This window comes from Paralichthys olivaceus, chromosome 4 (assembly GCF_024713975.1).
Source record: "Paralichthys olivaceus isolate ysfri-2021 chromosome 4, ASM2471397v2, whole genome shotgun sequence".
Taxonomy (NCBI): Eukaryota; Metazoa; Chordata; class Actinopteri; order Pleuronectiformes; family Paralichthyidae; genus Paralichthys; species Paralichthys olivaceus.
In genome coordinates, this window is record NC_091096.1 from 608,717 (window position 1) to 626,463 (window position 17,747).

At 41.5% G+C, this 17,747-nt stretch overlaps 1 protein-coding gene across 2 annotated transcripts; it reads right to left on the reverse strand.

Annotated features, from left to right (window-relative positions):
• Positions 1-463: 463 nt before the first annotated feature.
• On the reverse strand, positions 464-17,712 carry LOC109643289 (actin filament-associated protein 1-like 2). 2 transcript variants are annotated; one of them, XR_011240794.1, is made up of 16 exons: positions 17,549-17,712; positions 12,760-12,894; positions 12,569-12,646; positions 12,219-12,280; positions 10,161-10,281; positions 9,595-9,824; positions 8,451-8,630; positions 7,517-7,603; positions 7,199-7,268; positions 6,656-6,915; positions 5,970-6,073; positions 5,787-5,894; positions 5,539-5,620; positions 3,632-3,798; positions 2,347-2,457; positions 464-1,808 (listed from the first exon to the last, which is right to left on the reverse strand). XR_011240794.1 is itself a non-coding variant. In XM_069522905.1 (16 exons), the coding sequence occupies exons 1-16, from the start codon at positions 17,652-17,654 to the stop codon at positions 1,782-1,784; spliced, it is 1,938 nt and encodes a 645-aa protein (XP_069379006.1). In that variant the 5' UTR covers positions 17,655-17,708; the 3' UTR covers positions 464-1,781. The 2 variants fall into 2 exon arrangements, 1 of the variants encoding a protein (XP_069379006.1); XM_069522905.1 differs by having other exon boundaries at positions 5,787-5,904; positions 17,549-17,708.
• Between the last annotated feature and the right edge of the window lie 35 nt (positions 17,713-17,747).

Sequence of the window (17,747 nt, forward strand, 5' to 3'; positions counted from 1 at the left end):
GTTATATAGTGAGTCCGATGAATTCTTTCACGTTATATAATGAGTCCGATGAATTCTTTCACGTTATATAATGAGTCCGATGAATTCTTTCACGTTATATAATGAGTCAGATGAATTCTTTCACGTTATATAATGAGTCCGATGAATTCTTTCACGTTATATAATGAGTCAGATGAATTCTTTCACGTTATATAATGAGTCAGATGAATTCTTTCACGTTATATAATGAGTCAGATGAGTTCATGGTTTCTAACAGACGAGAGACATCGTCCATCAGATCCAAGTGTTTATTAAATATCACAAGCAGCTGTGTTAACAGAAGGTCAAACAGACACTGTACATGTATAAACACTGCATCTGCTTAAAGCTACTTTACATTTATCACATGTTAGTCTGATGCTGACAATTATTAAACAAGGTGAGTTCAAATAAAGTGTAATCAATAAAGATCCTGAGTGAAATGTCACATTATCTATTTTAATTCTTTTACACTGTCATTATTCTTTTCAACAGGATCAAAACAAATATAACATCAACATTCAAATTTTACAATCAGAAGCTGAAGTGATAAATTATGTTTAATGTTACAGATCAGTGTTTAGTCCAACGCCAACAAACACACATTGAGATTATAAAATTCACTAAATATAAAAATCATACAAATGAGTGACTATAGTAAAGAATTAAAAATGGATTCATTATGTACAGAATAACATAACAATGTGCTGATCATGTGAGGACAAACACACAACTGTTTGAGTTACAACACAACCACTTCAAACAATGTGGGATCAAACCACAAATACAATCAGAAATGTTCTTCCTGGAGTTTGCATCAGTCAGTGACTGATCACACAACAGGGTTTTACACAATGTTACAAAATCAAGGAAAGTTGTGTCACATCCAACACACAACTTAGAAACGTAACTGAACACAGTGCTCAGCATGTTGTGCAGTTCCTGCTGCGTCTGATGATGGATTAATGAACGAGCCTCGCAGGTAGAAAGACACAAAACAACCACAAAGACACAAAACAACCACAAAGAGACAAAGACACAAAACAACCACAAAGAGACAAAACAACCACAAAGAGACAAAACAACCACAAAGAGACAAAGACACAAAACAACCACAAAGAGACAAAAAACCACAAAGCGACAAAGACACAAAACAACCTTTAACAACTAAAAAGAAACACACAAATACAATTTGATAGAAAAAAGCATTGATGAGCAAAAAGGGAAAGCGAAGTACAGCAATAGATGTAAATCACCTTAATGTATTGACACACTTCAATAAACCGAAACAAAGAAGAAGAAGAAGAAGAAGAAGAAGAAGAAGAAGAAGAGGAATGAGAACGATACTCTAAACTACAAAGAGGCTTAATAATCTGAAACATTGGATTCTGTGTGTGTGTGTGTGTGTGTGTGTGTGTGTGTGTGTGTGTGTGTGTGTGTGTGTGTGAGTGTGTGTGAGAGTGTGTGTGTGTGTGTGTGTGTGTGTGTGTGTGTGTGTGTGTTCGTCTGGAAAACTCAACATAACTTCGGATATTCAGTCCAAAATGAAACGCTGCTAAACGTGTGTTTATAGAAAATGATTTGTCTCGTGCACAGACGTGTTCACATGTGTTGGTATCTGATGGCTCACAGATGACGCTGCCACATGATTGGCTGATTGGATAAGTGAGGGAAGAAGCAGGTGTTCCTAATAAAGTGCTCACTGAATGAAGAAATGTCCCGAGACAGAGACGTTAAGTTATAATTCTTCAGGCGACGAAGAGTCAAACTGCAGCTTTAGTTTCCCACTCCTGCGAAGAGAAACAGATCTCACTGGATCACAGACGAAGAGAGACTGAACAAGAACCACAGACGTGTCCCTCACATGTTCCTGACGTGTCCCTCACATGTTCCTGACCTGTCCCTCACATCTTCCTGACCTGTCCCTCACATGTTCCTGACGTGTCCCTCACATGTTCCTGACCTGTCCCTCACATGTTCCTGACCTGTCCCTCACATGTTCCTGACGTGTCCCTCACATGTTCCTGACCTGTCCCTCACATGTTCCTGACGTGTCCCTCACATGTTCCTGACCTGTCCCTCACATGTCACTCACATGTTCCTGACCTGTCCCTCACGTGTCACTCACAGGTTCCTGACCTGTCCCTCACATGTTCCTGACCTGTCCCTCATATGTTCCAGACGTGTCCCTCACATGTTCCTGACATGTCCCTCACATGTTCCTGACCTGTCCCTCATATGTTCCAGACGTGTCCCTCACATGTTCCTGACATGTTTCCTCTCCTCATGTTGAGTGCAGTGTTAACTTCAGTGTTGTGTGGAACTCACCTTCCTCCTCTGGAAGACCTTCCCTTTTTCCATGAACAGCGAAGACGGAGCTCGTCTCAGAGAGTTCTTAGCTGAGGCCGTCCGTCTCAGCAGTGGGTTCAGGAAACCCACCTGAGACCAGGAGAGACCATCAGAGACCAGGAGAGACCAGGAGAGACCATCAGAGACCAGGAGAGACCATCAGAGACCAGGAGAGACCATCAGAGACCATCAGAGACCAGGAGAGACCAGGAGAGACCATCAGAGACCAGGAGAGACCAGGAGAGACCATCAGAGACCAGGAGAGACCAGGAGAGACCATCAGAGACCATCAGAGACCAGGAGAGACCATCAGAGACCAGGAGAGACCAGGAGAGACCAGGAGAGACCATCAGAGACCAGGAGAGACCATCAGAGACCAGGAGAGACCATCAGAGACCAGGAGAGACCATCAGAGACCATCAGAGACCAGGAGAGACCATCAGAGACCAGGAGAGACCATCAGAGACCAGGAGAGACCATCAGAGACCACCAGAGACCATCAGAGACCAGGAGAGACCATCAGAGACCAGGAGAGACCATCAGAGACCAGGAGAGACCATCAGAGACCATCAGAGACCAGGAGAGACCATCAGAGACCATCAGAGACCATCAGAGACCAGGAGAGACCATCAGAGACCAGGAGAGACCATCAGAGACCAGGAGAGACCATCAGAGACCATCAGAGACCATCAGAGACCATCAGAGACCATCAGAGACCAGGAGAGACATTAGATTGATGTGGTTTTATATATGAACTTAATATCTCCCTGTTTTATTGACTGTGAACAAATCACAGAAAATGTTTGTCTTGTGTGATGGTTGATGTGTGTATTGTGATGGTTGATGTGTGTATTGTGATGGTTGATGTGTGTATTGTGTGATGGTTGATGTTTGTATTGTGATGGTTGATGTGTGTATTGTGATGGTTGATGTGTGTATTGTGATGGTTGATGTGTGTATTGTGATGGTTGATGTGTGTATTGTGATGGTTGATGTGTGTATTGTGATGGTTGATGTGTGTATTGTGATGGTTGATGTTTGTGTTGTGATGGTTGATGTGTGTATTGTGATGGTTGATGTGTGTATTGTGATGGTTGATGTGTGTATTGTGCGATGGTTGATGTGTGTATTGTGATGGTTGATGTGTGTATTGTGATGGTTGATGTGTGTATTGTGATGGTTGATGTGTGTATTGTGTGATGGTTGATGTGTGTATTGTGTGATGGTTGATGTGTGTATTGTGATGGTTGATGTGTGTGTTCACCTGAGCACGTTCACTACACACAGACAGCGACTGTCGAAAAGACGTGCGTTTGTTTTGTTTCCCAGCAGACGACAAGTTGATCTCTGAACCGGACCTCAGCTGCACCGGCCTCTTCCCGGTCAACTCCAACTTCTGAACACTGCGCTCCACCTCCACCCCCCTCCTGTCTGAAACATATACAACACAGTTTATATACAGTCACTGTCTTTATATACAGTCACTGTCTTTATATACAGTCAGTGATCATCTTTATATACAGTCAGTGATGGTCTTTATATACAGTCAGTGATGGTCTTTATATACAGTCAGTGATCATCTTTATATACAGTCAGTGATGGTCTTTATATACAGTCAGTGATCATCTTTATATACAGTCACTGTCTTTATATACAGTCAGTGTATTTATATACAGTCAGTGATGGTCTTTATATACAGTCAGTGTCTTTATATACAGTCAGTGATCGTCTTTATATACAGTCAGTGTCTTTATATACAGTCAGTGATCATCTTTATATACAGTCAGTGTCTTTATATACAGTCAGTGTCTTTATATACAGTCAGTGATCGTCTTTATATACAGTCAGTGTCTTTATATACAGTCAGTGATCATCTTTATATACAGTCAGTGTCTTTATATACAGTCAGTGTCTTTATATACAGTCAGTGATATACAGTCAGTGATATACAGTCAGTGATCGTCTTTATATACAGTCAGTGATCATCTTTATATACAGTCAGTGTCTTTATATACAGTCAGTGATCATCTTTATATACAGTCAGTGTCTTTATATACAGTCAGTGTCTTTATATACAGTCAGTGATATACAGTCAGTGATAATCTTTATATACAATCAGTGTCTTTATATACAGTCAGTGTCTTTATATACAGTCAGTGATCGTCTTTATATACAGTCAGTGATGGTCTTTATATACAGTCAGTGTCTTTATATACAGTCAGTGATCATCTTTATATACAGTCAGTGTCTTTATATACAGTCAGTGATCGTCTTTATATACAGTCAGTGATCGTCTTTATATACAGTCAGTGATCGTCTTTATATACAGTCAGTGTCTTTATATACAGTCACTGTCTTTATATACAGTCAGTGATAATCTTTATATACAGTCAGTGTCTTTATATACAGTCAGTGATATACAGTCAGTGATAATCTTTATATACAGTCAGTGTCTTTATATACAGTCAGTGTCTTTATATACAGTCACTGTCTTTATATACAGTCAGTGTCTTTATATACAGTCAGTGTCTTTATATACAGTCAGTGATATACAGTCAGTGATAATCTTTATATACAGTCAGTGTCTTTATATACAGTCAGTGATCATCTTTATATACAGTCAGTGTCTTTATATACAGTCAGTGATCATCTTTATATACAGTCAGTGTCTTTATATACAGTCAGTGTCTTTATATACAGTCAGTGATCGTCTTTATATACAGTCAGTGATCGTCTTTATATACAGTCAGTGATCATCTTTATATACAGTCAGTGATCGTCTTTATATACAGTCAGTGATCATCTTTATATACAGTCAGTGTCTTTATATACAGTCAGTGTCTTTATATACAGTCAGTGATCGTCTTTATATACAGTCAGTGTCTTTATATACAGTCAGTGATCGTCTTTATATACAGTCAGTGATCGTCTTTATATACAGTCAGTGATCATCTTTATATACAGTCAGTGATCATCTTTATATACAGTCAGTGATGGTCTTTATATACAGTCAGTGTCTTTATATACAGTCAGTGTCTTTATATACAGTCAGTGATCGTCTTTATATACAGTCAGTGATCATCTTTATATACAGTCAGTGATCATCTTTATATACAGTCAGTGATCATCTTTATATACAGTCAGTGATGGTCTTTATATAAACTGACTCACTGGTGATGAATGTGTTGCTGAAGGTCACTGAGTCTTTTGATGACACTGAGCTGTGGTGAACTGAATTCTGGGAGCTGTGGAGCTGAAAGTGAAGACAAACACTTAAATAACATCAGAGGTGGTAAAAATACACACAGATAGAATCAGTACTTATACAAGTAAAAGTGTTAGTACTGATCCAACCTCTTTTCTCAAGTAAAAGTATGAAAGTACAGGTTCTGAATTGTACTCAAAAGTAGTGTTTGTACCATGTGCTCCAGGATGGAGGTGTTGGAGTAGATGGGCTGGTCCCGGCCTGGTCCACCCAGGTGGAAGGGGTCGTCCATGTAAGTGTTGGAGGTGGGAAACCTCCGAGTCTGCAGCCCGCTGAGGAGAGAGACAATCAATATCACTGAAGAAGAAGAAGAAGAGATGAAGGACGTGACCCTCACCTGAGAACTGTGTGCCCATGTGCATTGTTGTCATGGTGACTGTGACTGACAGCTCCGTCCTGCAGTAGCTTCAGCCAGCGCTCCTTTTCCTCCAAACTACCGACCTGAGGGAAGGAGGAAACAAAAATCTAATCTTCATTTTTTATTTATTATTATTACTCAAAAACTAATACTTTCGTTTTGTTCTGATTCTTTTAAAGGTCATTTTCCACTTTATATAATCAGAAATGCTCATTTTAAGTCAATATAGTTGAAGCTATGAAGTTTCTCATTTAGTTTCATGCTGGCTGATTGTGCCCCCTAGTGGTGAAGAGACTAAACAGTAGGGGATCCAGAGTGGATCCCTGTGGTACTCCACACGTCATCACACAACCGCAGCTCACAGTGATTTCACGTGCAGACGACCACCTAACAGCAAACTTTACTTTGTGATCAGATTTAATCAGGAAATGTTTTTTTAAACAATCTTAATATCTGTCCAGATGTTTTTCTACCAGATGTGTAAATTAAATCAAGTTTTTATATTTTAATCTCAGAGCATATTGGAGCTTTTTTCTCATAAATTCATGACTTTAAAATGGCCATGACATCTCTGTGTGTATTCACGTGCACTGTCCCTGCACGTGAACACACAAACAAGTGAATTGATAAGAAAATAAAGACTGTGAGCAAACACGTCCACTCACCTCCAGCACAGCGACCTGGTCCCTGAGCATGCTCAGTGTGATCCTGTGGGAGTGGTCAGTGTCGGGCCCGGCTCGTACCTCGCAGCCTCGGAGCTGGACGGTGTACTGAGGAGATCGCTCCCTCTTTGTCTCCCCTCCCTCCTCCTCCTCCTCCTCCTCCTCCTTCTCCACCTCCTCCTCTCCAAACATGTTGAGGACGCCGGCCTCCACCCGACACAGTAAACTCTGCCACTGACAGTTCATCAGCACGTTCAGGAAGCCTGTCAATCACAAACACCATGGAGGGGATCAGCTCTGGGTCCCCTATCCTCCATCTTCTCACTGAGCAGCGATCATGATCCACAGCGTCTCCCACACTGACGCAAATGAGTGTTTTAGTACGTACTGCTCGTTACAGGACTCAGAAAAGTGACGTCTGTCGTTGTGTGTTGTTTCTGTTCAGCTGAAGATAAAAGTGTATCAAGTGTCTGCAAACAGGATCTGGACATTAACTGAAATGTTTCTAACTGTGGAACAGAGGAACGTCTCTGACACTCTCAGTACCTTTGTGTTTGTGGACGCTGCAGCCAGCTGAAGGTTTCTCCTCCTCAGAGTCAGTCTGGACTGAACTGGACTGGAGACAGACACAGAGAGGGGACGTCACTTTTTATAACTGGAACTCCTCTTCATCACAGGACAGGATGTAACACAGAGCTACGAAGCTGCTGGAGGGTTATTGTTGTCTGGTGATTCACGTTATACTGTTTTCTACTTATTGATTCATCTGGAGGGTGTGTGTGTGTGTGTGTGTGTGTGTGTGTGTGTGTGTGTGTGTGTGTGTGTGTGTGTGGTTGTGTGTGGTTGTGTGTGTGTGTGTCTCACCCTGAAGGACAGCAGCTGCTCTGATCTAATCAGAGATGATGATCGATCAATCTCCTCTTCACCTCCAACACTCACCTCCTCTATCACCTGCACACAGTCAAATATATATTCACATACAATATTTACACCTGAGCTACAATATTCATGAGTGACTATTGAAATAAAACAGAAAGTGGAAGAAATCACACGTAAAAACTCATCTTTTTAAACTTTTCAGGATGATTGTCTTCCATTTGTATTCACTGTTCATTTCATTTTAATTATTTGATTGATGTTTTTTATGTTGTTGTGTTTTTATCTGCCGGGTAAGGTGACCGTGAGTGCTCTGAAAGACGCCTTAAAATAAAATGTTTTATTATTATTATAAGAAGAGCTCACGTCACTCACAGAACTAGTTTTCAATACTTTATCAACAGCTATATTAGTCCCAACATATGGACACAAAATGGAAAACAGATAAATCTGAAGGGTTGTCAGAAGACTCGTGAGAGAGGACAGAAAAAGAAGATTCACTAAACTGTTGTTTGTACTTTTTCTCTGGATGAGGTGATGACAATCTCTCGCTGCTTCTGCACATGAGAAACACTAACTACAGAAAATGTCCAGACTCTATTTGACTTCTCCTGAGTTCCTGAATTAAAGCATCGCGAAGGTTCTCGTGTCCTCAGGGTCTAGTTGGTTATAATATGTAACTTAACCACTAGAGGTCACTAAATATCTGTGAAGATTCTCCGTCTTCCAGGTCGTAGCATTTTGACGTGGGTAACACTTGAAAATAACACTTAATCCTTCACTCTTGATGATTTCTCTTTAGAAACACGTGACAACTTTATATATCTGAAATGTGATTTTATGTCAGAGGTCAAAGGTTATTTGAAGAGCTGAATGTGCTTCTCTGTGAGCGGCAGTGTGGGATGTGTGCTGTGCTGCTGACCCTCCTCCACTCGTCGGCCTGCTGGAAGCTGCTGTATCCCAGCACCAGGGTGTCGGAGCCCAGCAGAACCAGTTTGAGCTGGTGCTGGATCTTCCTGTTGCTCTTGGACTTGTAGACGAGCTGACAGCCGCGCAGGTTCAGCTCCAGGTGAGGCAGCAGGTCCCGAGCACATTTATAACACTGACACACACAGAGAGTGAGGCAGAGACTCAGTGACTTTGATTTGCACAGATCAAAGACTGTAAATAACGACGACGACACACTTCCTCCAGAGATGAAGCTAAAATATCTCAGGTAGTGGTGATGATGTCATTATGAGTCTGTGCAGTAGGGATTGTGGGTGGAGCCGTGGTATCAAGATCCCGCCCATACACAGTCTCATCTGTCAATCATGACGTCTCCGCCTGTTTTTATATCATCAAATAACTAATTAAACCAAACTGATGAGCAAACAAACATCAGAGAGAAGAGAACGAGCTGAAACGACAGAAACATCTCTGACAAACTTTTATTTCACTACTTTGATTTTTTAGTTTGGTCCATGACCTTCACTGCAGCCAGACACAAAGTGGAGATCGAAATGATTTGGCTTCACTTTTGGAAGCTGTCGTGTCGTACATAGTTATTTACAGTCTGTTGAACGACGCCTTGTCATAGTTTGATCACAGCTGCATCTAGTGGACAATAAAGGAACTGCAGCTCAAAATTCTGCCACAGCTTTGACTTAAAACTTTAAAATTACTTTTCTACCTTAAACCTCAGTTTGATCAAAGTGAGTCTGATGTGTGTGAAGGTGGAGAACGTTTCCTCCTTCGCTCCCTGAGCGTCTGTTCTCTCACTCTGCTGAGTGGGTTCATCTCCTCAGAGAACAAGTGACTGAGAGTCTCCATCAGCTCCAGTGGAAGAGTGAAGCTGAACTGAGATCAGTTCTTAACAACCAGAGTTTATCTCCAACGTTCAGCAGAAACTTTCAAACATGAAGAACTCTGAACAGTTTGGTGGTTCAGGAAGCAGAGGATCATGGGTAATATCAACTGGTACTCTGACTACGTGGTCGGAGATTTATACGTTTGACTGCAGATAAAAACCACATTAATCAATCAGACAGAACTCATGAACACTTGTGGCAGCAGGGGGCGCTCACCAGCAGCTCATGGTTCCGGACGATGAACAGCTGTTTGGTCCACTGTCCGAGCCACTTCCTCCTCCACAGGTAACCACAGAGGCGGGACTCAGGGGCGGGTCTTAGGCAGGGCTGAGAGGCGCTCCATTGGATGTAATGAGCTCTGTCCTTCACCAGCTCCTCCCCCTCATCCTCCTCCTCATCTTCATCACCGTATGACTCGTAGTGACTGCTGTCTGACTCCACCTTCTCTGAAGATGAAGGTGAATGTTCTCATGTAATGTTAAAAGTATCGCATTAGAACGTTGTGAGCATCATTAGAGGAAGAGGAGGAAGAGGAAGAGCAAGAGGAAGAAAACTGTCTCCACAATCTTTGAGTTTATTCCCACAACGTTCACTTTCTCTTGTTTCTTCTTCTTCCAGGTTGGAAACGTAGATTATAGCACCACCTTCTGGTGAAACGGTGAAGCCTAGTTTATTTTTTTAAACCAGCTGTTGGATCAGATTTAAACTTTCTTTTCTGTCTTTACTTGCAACAACCGGAAACCCGGCTTGTGTGTGTGTGTGTGTGTGTGTGTGTGTGTTACCGGTGTTCGACGTGGTCGTGTCGGCAGGTACGTAGGGTTCTGCCTCTTCGTAAGTATCTTCATCATCATCATCATCTCCTAGACCTCCTGGTGGGTGGGGCGGCACTGTGGGGCCGTGAATCTGAAATAACAGCCAGAGATTGATTTTCTTTACAGTCACCAGAGGAGCAATCAATGGTTTGGCTTCACTTTTAGATAGATAGATGGATAGATATATAGATGGATAGATATATAGATAGATGGATGGATGGATGGATGGATGAATAGATAGATAGATGGATAGATATATAGATGGATAGATAGATAGATGGATAGATATATAGATGGATGGATGGATGGATGGATGGATGGATAGATAGATAGATGGATAGATATATAGATGGATGGATGGATAGATAGATAGATACTTTGTTGATCCCGAAGGAAATTCAAGTTTTGGGAGCCGTCATGTCGTCCATGTTTATTCAGTCTGTGGTCTCATTTAGACACTTGTAAGGAACGACACATAATCATCAGCAGGTTTTTACGTTGTACAATAAAAATCAAAAACGTTGCAGATGTTATTTCAATCATCAAACCAAATGCATCGACTTCAGGGTCAGGAAACAGGAAGTGACACACTTACAAGATGATATGTTTAAATATGTGAAACAAATTTTACAGTGCAGTACAATGTCCTGTGTTTCCCTCTAAAATAAGGTGGAGTTAAAATATTTAAGAAGCAAATAATACTCACATTAGGTGGAAATACTGTAATCAAGTACATGAGTGAATACTTTCCACAACAGTGCTGTTCAAACCTTTATGAAGCCAGTGAATGTAAAAAGGCTACAGAGGAACAAGTTTCCCCAGGAGACAAGTGTGTGTTTGTGTGTTTAGGTATATTTATGTGTGTGTGTGTGTGTGTGTGTGTGTGTGTGTGTGTGTGTGTGTGTGTGTGTGTGTGTGTGTGCTCTGTCCATCCATCACGTAGACCAGATGCTAATCTGCCGCCATCAGTGACCACTTCCTCTGCAGAGCTCTCAGCCAATAGGATGAAAGATAAAGGGGAGATGGCTTCATATGTAAACACTGCACATCCTGTCTCTCTCACACACACACACACACACACACACACACACACACACACACACACACACACACACACACACACACACACACTAACCCTGTTGTCTCCTCCCTAACCTCAGGACTCAGTCTGCCACACCCCTCCTCCTCCTCCTCCTCCTCCTCCTCCTCCTCCTCCAACTCTTTTCTTTGGCCCCATGAAGAAACCATCATGAGCATGGCCGGCTCAACCTCCCAGGGGCCCCAGGGGCACAAATGTTTTGTGGGCCCCTGGTGACTTCCGCTGTGCTGTAGACTCCATGATACAGATGTTTTCCATGGAAGTTAAAACAACCATACATTATACATGTACAGTTCAAGTACCTCAATGTACTTAGTTACTAAAAGCTTTAATGAGGTAATCAGGAAAACTCTAACAAAAGGAATAAGTCCTTTCCCATCACAGTTAGAGGAGTTCAACTCTCTGGGTTATTGTCGCAGTGAATCCATTCACACCAGAGACAGATGTGAGACAGATGTGAGACAGATGTGAGACAGATGTGAGACAGATGTGAGACAGATGTGAGACAGATGTGAGACAGATGTGAGACAGATGTCTACTTTTGTTAGGATATGTCTGTCTTCATTTGTTGTGCCTGTGCACTTTACTGTTACTTTTGTTAGGAAATGTCTTGTCTTGTCTTCACTTTGATTCCTTTGTATGTCTGGTATATGTGAAGAAATTGACAATAAAGCTGACTTTGACTTTGACTTTGACTTTGAAGCCAGATGTTAGTGGTTTACTGACCAGTGGAAAATGAGCTTTATTATTATTTAATTCTGAATAAAGTTGAAATTTCAGTCTCAGGACGTAACCAGGCCGAGACAAACGTGTGAAGATCTGTGATCGTCCAGGTTTTACTCATGTTGTGAGAATCTGTTCCCAACGTTGAGACGACTCGTCTTCCTCATGGACACAGAAATAACAGGAGTGAAGTTGTACTGACTCACCTCATTCTTCAGCCGGACGGACGAGTCCTGTTTTGAGACCAGCTCAGAGGAGAAGACATTTTCTACAACAAACAAACAATAAACAAACAACAAACAAACAAACAGCACAACATGAGCCTTTGTTGGACATGTTATCAAACAGCTAATAACATGTTGCTCACATGATCACCAGCTCTGATGATTAGCAACATACTGACAAACGAGGGCTAACACAGTTTGTTACAGTAAAACCACGTCAGCCAGGTTTCATCTTCAGACCGGTACAAACTTCTTCTCAGCTCGGTGGGACTCATGTTTCAGACTAAAACATCAGAAAAATACAAACTGTCCAGAGCGTTGGACAGCGTTACCTGTCCAAGGTGTGTCTGCCAGCTCGTTGCTAGGAGACGATGATGGACAGCTCATGATCATGTACTCAGCGTCTTCCACTGGAAACACAACAGACTTCATCAGTTTTAATACAAAATGGAACTTCAAGCTTCTTTTAGCACAGTTTAACTTTAATTATCGCTGTTAATATGTTATGTATAATTATTGTTACCTGGGGTGTCGTGTGTCTGCAGTTTGGACAGCAGCTCTGAGATGGACTTCTTCTGAGCCTGAGCGATGTAACTCAAGTTCTCTGAGTCCAGAACAGACAGGAAGGACTGCAGGTCCCAGATCAGCTTGGACAGCACTTAAGATAGAGGGACAGACAGACAGAGGGACAGGGAGACAGAGGGACAGACAGAGGAACAGACAGACAGAGAGACAGAGAGACAGACAGACAGACAGACAGACAGACAAAGGCACAGAGAGACAGACAGAGAGACAGAGAGACAGACAGACAGACAGACAGACAGAGTGACAGACAGACAGACAGACAGAGAGACAGACAGAGTGACAGACAGACAAAGGAACAGAGAGACAGACAGACAGACAAAGGAACAGACAGACAGACAGACAGACAGAGGGACAGAGAGACAGACAGAGAGACAGACAGGGTTTAAAATACATTTGTGAAAAAAATGTAAAAGTGAATAAATGTGTGAATGGAGTGATGAGGTCAGACACAGTGTTAGATAATGAGTCTCTATATCAGACATATTCATGTCTTTATCTTTTGTGACCACTCGTTGTTTTCATTATTATTTTACATACATTTATTTTCTTTATTTTTCACTGAGTTAAATTAGAAACATAACAAAATAAACTTCGCTCCAGCGTTACTGTTTCATCCTGTTTATTTGTGAGTTTTTCGTGTTGTAAACCAGCTGGAAAACTGATCTGGGTTCAGTTTGTCGTCATCAGGTTGATAAAACATGAAGTCAGTCTGTGTCTCATGAAAGCAGCCGTTGTCTCTCTCTCTCTCTCTCTGTGAATGAATACTGACTGTGTCTCGGCCTCAGAAGAATAAAGAGCTGAAATCATTAAAACCCAGCGAAACAAAACGTCTCTCGGTTCATTTTATTATCACTGTCACACAGATAAAAAACACAAACCTTGTATTTTACAAACACACCAATGAAGGCGATCACATTTTTATTCATGTAGATTAATTTTCAGATTCAGGAAACTATCACCTCAGCCATGATGTGACCTCAGATCAGATGTTTTTATGAGTTGATCAGTTGAGGCGTGAAACAGAACCTGCTCAGGTTTCCCATCACCAACTGTCCGACCTTCACGTTAACTGAAGGGACGACACACACACTGATAAGCTGCTAATAATTAACACAGAATAAAGACTCAGTGTGAAGTACTGTGTTGTTACGTCATTTAAAAAGTCAAGGTTCCTACACAATAACTGGGAAACAGGAAGTATTTTGAAAACTGTACTGAATAAACAGGGACACCACAGGAACCACTTTACAGACCCTCAACTATAATAAGTGGAACTGTCCTCAATGATCTATAGAACCTCCTCAATGGCTCAAAGATCCAATAAAGAAAAATAAAAGGACCAGGAGTGACCTCTCGACCCTCCATAATGATCCTTACAGAACCCCCCCCCCCCCAGACCTCCTCTGGACCCTCTTAGAAGACCACCCACATGAGCGCTAGAACCACTCAAACCACCTCTAGAATTACGTGCATGTAATACAACTTCCCAGACCATTAGAACTTTATCAAGGAACACAAGAACCTCTTATGTGACCATCAGAACCTATTGGAAGTCTAAAACCATTTCCAGAACCCCCAGAACCTCTCTTCACCCACTAGAACCTCCTCGAAAACATCTAGAACCTCTGACATGACCATTTGAACCACCCAATCCACCTCTGAAACCACTTACATTTCCACTTAAAGGAGTAATGGACAATTATTAGAACCTCCTCAAGACCATCAGGACGTCATCAGGGAAAACCAGAGCCTCCTGACAGGCTCCTACTAACTCCTCCATCCGTGCAGCATTTTGTTTCTCTGAGTAAATGATGATTCTATAGTTCATGTGTTTTGAAGTCTTGTCATTTTAAAAATAGTGATGACACGAACATGTCGTGTTGTTTTCTGTTCAGTGAATGAGTCTGGAATCAGAGGGAGGATTTAACTGAAGCTCCATTCACTCGGACAGACTGAGTCCATTCACACTCGGAGCTGAGTGGGACGACGAGGTCAAACGTTTCTCATTAACTCTTCTCTGCAGATTTAAAGGATCCTGACGCTCTGCTTATCAAGACGCTGCTGCGTTAAACACCGAGCTGCACATACCTAACACGCCCACCACACGTCAACAACAACACTGTGCCGTCGAGACAACACGGAGACAAGATCACAATCACAAGACGACAGAGACCAGAGACACGAAGACAAAGACAAGAAGACAGAGACTAAAGAAAAGAGACAAGAGACAAGAAGACAGAAACAAAAAAAAGAGACAAAAGACAGAGACTAAAGTCAAGAGACAAGAAAACAGAGACTAAAGAAAAGAGACAAGAAGACAGAGACTATAGAAAAGAGACAAGAAGACAGAGACTAAAGAAAAGAGACTAAAGAAAAGAGACAAGAAGACAGAGACTAAAGAAAAGAGACTATAGAAAAGAGACAAGAAGACAAAGACAAGAAGACAGAGACTAAAGAAAAGAGACAAGAAGACAGAGACTATAGAAAAGAGACAAGAAGACAGAGACTATAGAAAAGAGACAAGAAGACAGAGACTATAGAAAAGAGACAAGAAGACAAAGACAAGAAGACAGAGACTAAAGAAAAGAGACTATAGAAAAGAGACAAATAGACAGAGACGAGACATCAGACGGCCAGAGGCATGAAGCGTTTAAGCTCCTCCTTCTTATCTGATCAACATCACTTCCTGTCTGTGGCTTTGATGTTGGAGAAAACAGTGAATCAGGTCCAGTGTTGATTCAATAAACAACAAACAAATAAACAATGAATTCAGTTTGTGCTGTGAAATGTTCTTGTTGTTGTTTACATCACATTAAACAACAACAGTCACATATTTTCAAATTAAGAGTCTTTGAAGGGACAGACTGTGTTTATGTGAATGAAGCTGCTTGAAAAGAAAGTGTGTGTGTGTGTGTGTGTGTGTGTGTGTGTGTGTGTTTTAGTGACATGAGCTGTTTTACCATAAAACCTCAACCCTCAAATTAGATGAACGATGGCATTCCACCATACCTCCTACCACAGTGTGTGTGTGTGTGTGTGTGTGTGTGTGTGTGTTGGGTGTGGAGCAGATTTCTCTTTCATCTTCTGCTCGTTAAATATAGACGAGAAGAGACATTTATGTAACTGAGTTACTGTTTCCTCAAACTGAGCTTCTCGTCCAATCAGCAGAAGCTTGTCATTGTTACTGACTCGTCTTCAGCTGAAAAGAACTCGTAGGTCGTTATCACGTATGAAAGATGAACAGCTGGATGAGAAAATCCTGAAGATGAATCACAAGCTTCACATTTTATGTTGAAGATCTCTGAAGGTGCAGCAGTGAAATGAGCTCAGACTTGAATCAGTCAGGAAACAGTTGTTCAGAAGCTCATTGAATCGTAGAGGTCACGAAGCATCGCTGAATGAATCGATCATTCAGGTTTAAGTTTGAAGCTCGTTGTGTTGTTAAATCTGGGTTCAGGTCCTGGATGGACGAGGGGACAACGGGCCCCTGGTCACAGACAAGTAAAAGGCCCCCAAGCTCCTCCGGGACCCAACACTGCATCTTCTATCCAGGGGCCCTCGGATTCCCTGGACCTGCTCATGTTCAGTGTGTCCAGGTCACGTTAACGTTTATATCATATTACTAAGATTTATTGTTGTTTTGATTTTGTTTGTCCGTGTTTGTACGAGTCGTCGTTGTTGAATTTGATCCTGATTTGTTTCTATTGAGGATATAAATGGTGTCGGGTCATGTGAGGTTATTACAGGACAAGTTTTTATTTCCTCTGCTTGGTTAAGTGACAAAGTGAGTCTGTAAGGTAATAAATTATGCAGCGGTTGTTTGTGTCGTCAACAAATAATCAATAAAATAAAAAGAACAAACATGAATGAATGCTTTTCTATATTTGTTATTTGTGAAAAGGTCTTAAATGTAGATTTTAAGAAAGAAACAACATTGAACTAAAACTAACGGCAGTCGTCACACACACACACACACACACACACACACACACACACACACACACACACTGAGATCTACTGAATCTAAACAGTCTATTAGCTCAGTCTCCTGAGAGCATCAGGAGGAGGAAGTGATGATGAGGAGGAGGAGGAGGAGGAGGAGGAAGAGCACAGACGAGTGTTTCCGGTGTGTCGTTGCAGTTTACAGTTTACAAATCATCAGACACACCTGGTATTTACATGAGTAACTTTGATCTGTGTATTTTAGATCAGAGTGAGACCTCTCAACTTATTCACCTACTCTGAAAATTCATCTTCTCAAAATCAAAACTTTAAATACTAAAAAATAAAAGTACTCAGTGCAGAACGAACCACTTCAGAGTAAAGTGTTGTATTATTAATTGATAATAAGATTAACGTTTGTGTGTTTGTGTTAATATCATTTATATTCTCCTCAGTCTGTGAAACTACATCTTTAATCATATTTATATTTAATCATTGAAAGATTCAAAATAAAAAGTCACTGAAGTTTTCAGGAGCAGCAAGATAAAGTGACATCAATTACAAACACTCAGAGTAAAGTAAAAGTACCACTTAAATGGAGTAATGACAGTGGGTGGATAATTAATACTCCAGCTGGAATAAAAACCTTTAAAACGGCTCAAAAATCAAATGTGACATTTGTGTTTTCACATGTGAAGTTTGAAATGTGATTTTTCTTCATATGGAAGATTTGGATGATTTTTTTATGATGTGTGAGTATTTGGGTCGTGACAGGAGCTCGGTACCTTTCTGTTTGTCCATGTCTGTCGCTCGTCTCAGTCGCTGCTGATCTTCAGGCTCATAACTCAGATCTGCTCCGTCAAACTCCCAGAGGTCTGACAGGCCACACATGAGGGAGTGAGAGGGGGAGGAGAGGGAGGACGGACCAACACACTCATTATGTATGTATGGAGGGAGGGAGGGAGGGAGGGAGGAAGGGAGAGA

Coding starts and splice junctions, on each gene's coding strand:
- LOC109643289 (XM_069522905.1), bottom strand. CDS start 17,654: ATGTGTGGCCTGTCAGACCTCTGGGAGTTTGACGGAGCAGATCTGAGT. Junction 10,282..12,218: donor CCGTCCGGCTGAAGAATGAG/GTGAGTCAGTAC, acceptor CTGTTATTTCAG/ATTCACGGCCCCACAGTGCC. Junction 7,269..7,516: donor AGCAGCTGCTGTCCTTCAGG/GTGAGACACACA, acceptor GTCTGTCTCCAG/TCCAGTTCAGTCCAGACTGA.